The 9761-nt window shown below is 30.7% G+C and overlaps 1 protein-coding gene across 1 annotated transcript in view; it reads left to right on the top strand.

Moving 5' to 3' along the window:
- The window catches only part of LOC126773606 (calmodulin-A-like), a 61320-nt gene that overhangs the window by 29643 nt on the left and 21916 nt on the right, over positions 1-9761 (top strand). Inside the window, exons 3-4 of the mRNA XM_050494586.1 lie at positions 5928-6012; positions 7693-7865. Of these exons, the coding sequence (XP_050350543.1) occupies positions 5928-6012; positions 7693-7865 (258 nt within the window). The remainder of the gene's footprint in view (positions 1-5927; positions 6013-7692; positions 7866-9761) is intronic.

Here is a 9761-nt window from a genome sequence, read left to right as displayed (position 1 = left end):
TTAATTTCCATTAATATCATACATCAATATACGAACTTTCTTAACTTTCGAATTCAGAAAATATTTTAAAATATTATATTTTTTTTTTAAAAGCTGAACCAGCATAAAATAAAATATGTATGTATCTATGTACGTATTACGTAATTGTTTTATTTTTTGTTATATATTGTTTAGCTATGTAGCTGAGGATATATCTAATTTACAGAGTATATTGTAATTTAAATTTTGTATGATTAAATACATCTGAATATACGTGTTTATCTCTTTTTTTATCTGTTTGTATTTTTTTTTTCGTCTCGTGTGTGTGGAAATCACTTCGAGGGATACGCATGCCTTTTATACTAAGTTTTGTCATTTATATTTATTATTTCTGGTTCGTAAAGTGTAAATCTTTCTTGGATATAAACCCGCGTTATACCCACGTCAGCATTCACTTGTCCTTATTCAGCATGACATTGAATGAACAGATATAAAGAATTTCCAATCATGTAGCTTGGGGCTTTTGTTAGCGTAGTTTCCCACCACTATACAGTGTGGTTGAAGGTCTTACTCCCAATTGAATCTTACGACATATATGTGATGAAATCGGATACTATTCAACCAGAGTCAATATTACATGCCAATTATGTATATGTCTAGTCATGTATAAGAAATCGAAATGCTTCATTCATATGTAAATAAAGAGTTAAAAGATATAAAATATTATTATGTATCGCTATATATTTAGCTGGTCTTGTTTATTTTACCCTATACTAAGTACACAGGACGAAATCACGGTAATAGCCCGGTTATCAATATTGTTTAAAATGAATTTAAAAATAGTAAATAATCAAATAAGTAATTCTATAAAATATAATAAATATGTCGGCAATTTAAACATCCAGTTCAAATTTTTAAGCAATAAATTCCACGGGTAGTTCCTGCTGATGTTTCTATTGGCCGAGAACATGATTTGGAAATAGAAAACAGGAAACCAAGATTTATAATTTGTAAAAACGACCAACCACACGATTATTTCGAAAACAATAAATCTGTATAACGTAAGAAAATAATTTTTCAAGGAATTTTAGTATTTATGTTCGAACAATAAAAACGTTTATCGCATCAACGTTTGCAATGTTTTCTTTTTATTTTACGACTTTTCAAAGATAAAACGGAAAGAATTGTTTTTTTTAATATGCTTTTTTTCTATTTCTAACGATTGTTAATTTATAAGTCGCCAGTAAAAATAATATTGTGCCAAGTATTTAGCAGGTAGTATATAATCATATGTTAAAAAAAAAAAAAAACATACAATACTTAAAACATTACTAAGAACTCGCCAGCGTAGAATTCATATAATGACGAAAACCTTTCAAAATCTGCTATACATAATGCCTATTTTAATAATACATACATGAATATTCTAATTAAAAATGTTTTCTTTTGGTAACTCGTATTCATTTAAAAGTTTAATTAAAATAACTGCATTTTGAAATTACAGGCGGAAAATTTAATTTATATATATATATATATATATATATATATATATATATATATATATATATATTAGACAACATAGTATCGGTTTGAAGGGCGTATTAGTCAGTGTACACTAGTGATACACTACAAAAATATACGGGTACAAATTTTAAATTGTTTGGTTTGCATTTAAGCATATTAAACTAAGCGCAACACTTTAATATTTATTTTAAATGAACACTTACCATCAGGTGGAGTAGAGTCAATTGCCCTCCCGGCGAATATAAAAAAAAAAACACGCGTATAATTTTTTTTTATGGAAGAAGGGCACCGTTACCATATATTCTACCATTTCAAAGTTACATCATCCATTCGACCACGGACACATGACAGATTATGCCAGGAACGCATTATATCTGCGAAGGAACTTTGGTGCTAGTGTTATTTAAAACTAACCCCCATTAATGTGGTTATGCTAGAAATGGGAGTTCATCTTATATTGGTAGAGTTGGTTGGGAAATTTTTGCTTTCATTGTTATATAGTTCCGATTCCCGTCATCGTAGCGAGATAACATATACATCCAATTTTAAATCTCATTGCAATCGTTTAGGCAGAAAAAATCTTATCAAAATCTGTAAATAATGGTAACTCGAATACTTTATTAGATGACTTTAAAACATTCTAGATCGACTATTTTTTGAAAAATATAGCAATTTTATATATAAATAAAAAAAAAACATATACGACTTTGTTTAACAAAAATAATTTACTTATAGTAAATTGATTTTAATTAATCATCGTAAATGCTGAATAACAAACTTTTTGGTAATCTAGTTATAAGCTATGCTATATAACAAAAAACTTCAAAAAACATTCTCACTGCAATATAGGAATCTTCACACCTTTTCGTCTTCATTTCCCAACGGAATCGAATGAACGAATGAAATGAAATATAATCTTGAAATCACAGTGCATTATTGCTAGATAGTCTCAAAAGACTTCGATATTTCGTTCATTTTATATCTGAGAAAATTATATTCAAATTTTAGTATAAATTTTACTGCGTTTAAGCATTTCATGAAAATTCATATGAACGATGCATAATAACAACCTAATAACCTACAAAATAAAAATAGTATTTTTACATATTGAAACTTTTTGGTTATAAAGGACGAGTAATTTAAAAATTATATTGAGTAATAAATTAATTGTAATTGGCTTAATTTGCCACATCAGATTTTTCCTTTTTTAAATAATTTTTGTCAAAGTTGTCAAAAAAAACAAAATGCAATATGTTAATGTCAAGGGGACATTACGTCATTTAAGAAAGCAGGAGCGCTGATGGGAAAAAAGGGATCAGAAATATGCAAATAAGTTTTATTAAAAACAAATTGTAATCATCAATGTAATCTATTCAATTGCTTATTATGTAAACTCAGTAAACCAATGTAAACAATATTTATCTATACTAATATTATAAATGCGAAAGTAACTGTGTCTGTCTGTCTATCTTTTACGCTTCAGTACCCCCTGAAACAATTTTGATGAAATTTTGTATGAAGTAAGCTAGTGCCCCAAGGAAAGACAATTTTGTTACCTAACTCCTGCCTCCTTAACACGTAGATTTACTGGTAGTAGAGCTTTGATCAAGCTCGTCTGGGTAGGTACCACCCACTCATCAGATATTCTACCGCAAAACAGCAGTACTTGGTATTGGTGTTGTGTTCCAGTTCGAAGGGTGAGTGAGCCAGTGTAATTACAGGCACAAGGTACATAACATCTTAGTTCCCAAGGTTGGTGGTGCATTGATGTAATCGATGGTTAACATTTCTTATAATGTCAATGTCTATGGGCGTTGGTGACCAGTTACCATCAGGTGGTATTCTATAAAAAAAAAGGTGAAGCGGCGGGCGAAAACTAGACGAAGGGAGTATCAGAAGTATTTCATTCTTAAAATTAGTAACCGGTTAAAACTAGATAACTGGAATAAGCTAGTTACGTCAATGGATAAAATCTTTTAAATTAAACCATAGAAGCGAACGTTATTAAATTAAATCCATGTCACGTTTCAAAACGCTCGCATAAATTGAGCTACTTAGAACTTCGCTACAATCACGCGTAGAGTATAACGAGTTAGGGCTTTGTTGCATTTTACTTTAATACTGGGATTAAGTTAATATTATTAGTTTATAATAATTATGTACAAACTTTTTTTCGTAATAAAAGTATATTTTTTTATTTTGTAGGTCTGATAATATATAAGTTGATGTACAACCAAAAAAGTGTCGTCTGTTAGTTAGTCAAGATTACTATTATGCAAAAAAATACGCTAATGAGATTCTATAGATGAGATTAGATAAATAATTTTTGATTGGAGAACGTTAGTTTTAAAAATTATTTTGTACACTGTCATGTTCGCTATTTTTTTAAACTTAGTAGGACTTTATGCAAGCCAATTCTTATGGTGTTGTGTTCGTTGAAAGGGTCAGCGAGCCAGTTTGATTACATGCGTAATATGGTATTTATGCTCAACTGTGTCTATTTTTAATAAAACAATATGAATTTTATAATATGACTAGACATTATTCGTTTGTTAAGAAAAACTGCTTATGATAAATGAAATGTTATTTCCGTAGTCGAATTTTCCAGCGACTTACAGCTGATTTCAAAGTGAAAAATAGTTTTAACGACTGCTTAACTACTTTTTTATTGAAGAAAAAATAATGAGCCATCTCGGAAACGCGAACGTGTTTCTAATAGTTATTTTATGTAATGCGTTACTTATTATTTCAAAACGTAAAATATTTTGTCACGCTTAAAAAATTGCAAAATTTTTAGAATTTTATTTTTATAAAATTTATTCGTTTTTGGTTGTACAGATATTTTCTAAAAATTGATCGAATCTTTATGGTCCAGTTTAGTTTAATTGTCTACAAATTGTTGTGAATACTTAATAAAGAAACACTTAAATGAGTATATACTCTATAAGGAAAAAGTCAATACTAAAAGTACTGACTTTTCCTTGGAATCCTTATCATTAATAATTTATCTATATTATACATATAATAATCTATTTATATGTATATGCGTTATAACTATTATTGGTAGTTCTATAATAAATTCATATTATTTATTTTAAATGATTCCATTTAAAAAATCTGTTTTTAGAAATACAACAATTACCTATTATCAACAAAATGAATATAAAATGTTTTTTTCCAAAATAATTATTTATATTATGGACTAAAGTAAGTATGTAGAGTATATACTTATTGAATATAAGTATTTAATATTTAATATGAGAACTTATTTCATATATAAAGTGAAGGCAAAAAGAAAGATTATGTTTTAGAATAGATTTCGCAATACTACTCCAGTGTTTATGTTTGAATTTTCACATTTTATAGAAAATATATATGTATGTGAGTTAATATATAACTCCTAGTGCACACGATATTGTTGATATGAAAAAGTTTTTTTAATAAAACCACACGTTCATAACACGTAATACTAAACTGGCAATTTTAAAAAGCGCTACGAAATTGCATTAAACTCAACTTGTTATAAAACGGGAACGGCTCACATGCACTGAATATGTCGTAAAAATATACCTGGTAACTTAAATAGATATTTGTAAAGTTTTGACATAATTACTATAATTATGCCATAGTTTTTTTATCCTCCATAATTCGCCGTGGGCACTTTTGGGAAGACTATAGATGGTGGGTTGGAGTCCCACTGCCATACTTTGTTGAGGCGTTTCTAACCTCGATGGTATTCATAGATGAGCATTCACTTAGTCGGTTTTAACGAACATTCACATGCTACAATCGGGTGGCATCAGTCTATTCTGCAAAACAAAATTATAATTGGATCATATTAAAAAACCTTTTTTCTTCAAACATGTGAAGAGGCATCTTGCGGGCCAGCAAGGCGGAGGCGGCTAGTGCAGTACATTCTTCCTGACTGTGCTAGCCGTCGTCGCGTTTTGACTCCACTATCACTTACTGGTGGAGTGGAGTCACTTGCTTTCCCGGTTAAAAAAAAAAACGACAAAAATAATGTATAAAAAATATGGTAACACCCTTCTTTTTACATGAGCGTTAAAAATACACCATTAGTCGATATCATATATTACCCATTCCATAACGCCTTTATAAATTATGCTTACATGTATTTTATAGAAAAGCTAAATCTATAGGCTTATAGTGTAAACTAAAATAAGGTTGATTCAGGAAAAAAGCTATCGACAATGATCAATTCAGCTTAACCAATTAGATGAATAAAGTAGCGAATCTAGGCCAGACCACCTTTGATTTGTTTCATTTGCATTTAAAATTGCAAATCATTGCTGACGAGTACTTTCATTGGCTCTATCAGCTTATACGTCAAACATTCTGCGATCACATTTTCTGATGTAAATTCTGCTTTATGTTATGTAATGACCCATTTATGATGGTTTCAGGCAAGAAACAAGCCAGCGGACGGCGGTGGACATGTCAATCAGAAAAACGCCGCGGGACAAAAAGCAACGCCTACATGTCAAAAAGGTAATTACTTTTTTTGTAAAGGCAGATAGGCTACCTGATGGTCACCTCAGGCTTTTACACATTCGCTTCGTAGATAGATTAAGCCCCTTACTATGTCAAAATAATATACTGTCATGCCAAATTAGACTTTGAGTCTATGAGTTGAAATGATTTAACTGATAATGTTCTGGCTAATGAGGTTAAGTCAAATGTAGAAGTATTTTTTCATTTACTGTTTTTATTTGTCGAGATGGCCCAGTGGTAAGAACGCGTCAATCTTAACCAATGATCGTGGGTTCAAACCCGGGCAAGTACCACTGAATTTTCATGTGCATAATTTGTGGTTATAATTCATCTCGTACTTGACGGTTCTTAAAACATTGAAATTCTGCCAAATGTGTATTCCACCAACCCGCATTGGAGCAGCGTGGATAAGCTCCAAAACCTTTTCCTCAAAAAGGAAGAGGATGCCTTAGCCCATCAGTGGGAAATTCACAGGCTGTTACTGTGTTATTTACTGTTTTAATTTTATGAATATATCAACGAATCAAAAAATTGCCATTTCTTATATATGTCATTACCCTACTAATAGGCTTTATTTAATTTCAATAACCCGTTCAGATTAATGCTTTTTGTCCGCATCTATCATTTGGTAGCATTACTTGAAATAATAGAATTCATTATCTGCTAATACAGCTTGAAATAGTTTATTTGTCTTCAAAATAAATGTATCTCGTGCTTATCATTCCCACCACTACAGACAAAGGAAACGGTCGTGTGAGCTGGAAGTGTCAGTTACCATAATGAAGTTTTTGAAATGAAGAACTTTATAAGATAAAATAACAGTCTTGACATTTTTAATATGATGATCTAGAGTTGTCTTTAAAATATTTATTAATTTTGTATTTTCGTTACACCAAATACTTTTAATATGATATTTAAGCATAAAAAAACTATTTTTTTATATTGTTTTCAGCAGAACTAAAATATATTAAGTATTTTTTTGGTATGGATGTATATTTAATATTTATTAATTATTAAACTATTAAAGTTCTCAAGACTTAAATTAATATAATATGTAAGTCATATAGATAACTTTATTGCTCCAAGCTTCAAGTAATTCATCTTCAAACAGCATAATTGTACATTTAATGTAATGAAATAACATATTAATTAAAAAAATAAATAATAATTTCCGTAATTAACGTTGGTTTCCATTGCGTTTTCAATTAATTGGTAACAATATATCATTAGTTGATTCTCGTTTGAACGTGAATCATTTTTTGCCTCAACTATGATTACAATTTTCAATCTATATTTTAATTTTAATGCTGGAATATCGTGTTGGTTGACTGATTTATATGTTTGAAGCAGGTAATATGTAATGAAAACTTGGTTCTGTTTGATCACAGATTATTTTTTAGAACTCCATATATGAGGTTTGTGATGGCGTTCAATCTTTTCTTGATACCTACCCTCAACTTCGACCCATATTCGCTCAGCCCAATTCTATAATACAATTCAAACTTTTATAATAAAAAAAACCTCTTGTAACCTTACTGGAACTGGGTGGAGCGAATTTTTACGTGGATACACCACATGTGAAATTATACATGGTTACATATTATGAAGTAGGTGGAAGCAATGAAATAATTAGCAATTCAGTCAAACAAATACACTGACGCTTATGTGGACGTTCAGGTGCATCTACAAAAGGCGGTCCAAAGACTCCAGTCAAGCCATCAGCGCAGAAGGGAGCAGCGAAGACCGCACCGCCGAAGCAAGCGGCAGCGGCTGGAGTTAAGACGCCACAAGGAAAGAAGAAAAAGGGTCATAAGCATCAACAATACGAGCTGATTGTCACAATTAACTTGGTAAGTAAAACCATAATAAGTCTATAGCTTAAGATAAATTTAAAATGTCTTAATGTGATGAACTTTCAAAATATATAACGGAGATATCAAATATAATCTAGTGAAGATGTGGATTAGAATTCCCATGATATAATAGCGTAAAATTTCTTCACGAATCATAATTTATTACGAATGAATTAAGAAACGCAGTGTGTTCTGTGCTGTTTTTCGAATAAATCCTTTTTTTATTTCTCTTTTACGGCCGTCAAGTTTTACCTTGTCATCAGCGAATATCGACACAAAAATGACAGCAAACTGCCAGTAACAACCAAATCAAAACGTTATCTCAAGACGAAATAATGCTTGACGCTTCTTTAACCAGCATCGTTTGACGACTTAACGACATAACGCTGTCTTCGCGATATATTATAATAATATCATATCATATATTTATAAAATTATTCTATGAATAATACTAATTTAAATTAAGAACGTCTATCCATTGATTTGTAATTACAATCAGACACTAAATTTATTAATTTTATTATTTAACAAAGACAATTGGTTTCCAAAAAGACGAATGAAGTTTCTTTATTGATTTAAATATTTTAAGTAAAATGTTGTTTTCTTTGTATTTACAAAGAAGCTTCGATAATTTATACTAAATCTAATATATATGAAAGAAAAATACAAAGTTAATCGTTTTAAAAAATAAATCAGTGGTCGATAAACAATATTTCAAGATTACATATTAAGTCATGGTTTAATTATTTGAATGTTTTTACAATTATCGGTCGTAATAAGTATTGGTCGCCATCTGTATTAACAATTTAAAAAAGTGTATATTACAACAAGCTTCATTCATTTGCTAAAAGTAAAGTTTATAGTACCGTAACAGCCTGTGAATGTCCCACTGCTGGGCTAAAGGCCTCCTCTCCTCTTTTTGAGGAGAAGGTTTGGAGCTTATTCCACCACGCTGCTCCAATGCGGGTTGGTAGAATTCACATGTGGCAGAATTTCAGTGAAATTAGACACATGCAGGTTTCCTCACGATGTTTTCCTTCACCGTAAAGCACGAGATGAATTATAATCACAAATTAAGCACATGAAAATTCAGTGGTGCTTGCCCGGGTTTGAACCCACGATCATCGGTTAAGATTCACGCGTTCTTACCACCGGGCCATCTCGGCTTTTTAATAGCAAGTTTATAGTACAATGCTTGAAACATTTTCTAAAACGGTTTTCGGCAACAAGAGCAGATATCTTCCAAACGATCGTCCTTGTAACCGTTCCTGGAACCAATTTACGATATATGGATGATGTAAGAATATCGTAAGACACACTTAGTGAAGACTTCGTTTTGGGTTTGTCTCTTTTCTATTTAGAGGAAATTATACTTCCTTCTCTGTCACCGCAATATAACTTGGAAAATATCTAAAGTAATAAGTTAGAGCGAAGATAACGAATTTTACGACTGACATCTTTGGAAGGTGACATAAGTTTTAGACAGTTTACAAATGATCTTAAGATTCCGACTGATTTAATTGATATTCGTACTTTCGGTTTTAAAAATATAATTCATTTTAAATTTGAATACAATTGGTTATTTTAATTTTGTTAAAAAAACTTTTACTAACTATTTGTAATTTATAATATATACATATATATGGTTCTTTCGTACATTAAACATACATATATTTCTATAATCATTTTACTGCTCAAGTTCAAACAACCTGATCAGTTGTGGATACGAACTTATATCTGGCCACTGGCTCGACATCAATAACGATGATGGTTTAGGGTTTTTATTACGAAAATCTTCAGTAGCAGCCTGGAGCCTGCACGTTTGCAGTATCGTGTTGGATTAGCCGTCCTATTGGATTGTGAGAGTGAGAGAGTAGTGTGCAATCATATCTG

The sequence above is a fragment of the Nymphalis io genome, chromosome 15 (assembly GCF_905147045.1).
Source record: "Nymphalis io chromosome 15, ilAglIoxx1.1, whole genome shotgun sequence".
In the NCBI taxonomy this organism is placed as follows: Eukaryota; Metazoa; Arthropoda; class Insecta; order Lepidoptera; family Nymphalidae; genus Nymphalis; species Nymphalis io.
The sequence above is the reverse complement of the archived record's forward strand: the minus strand, read 5'-3'. Positions and strand labels throughout refer to the sequence as shown.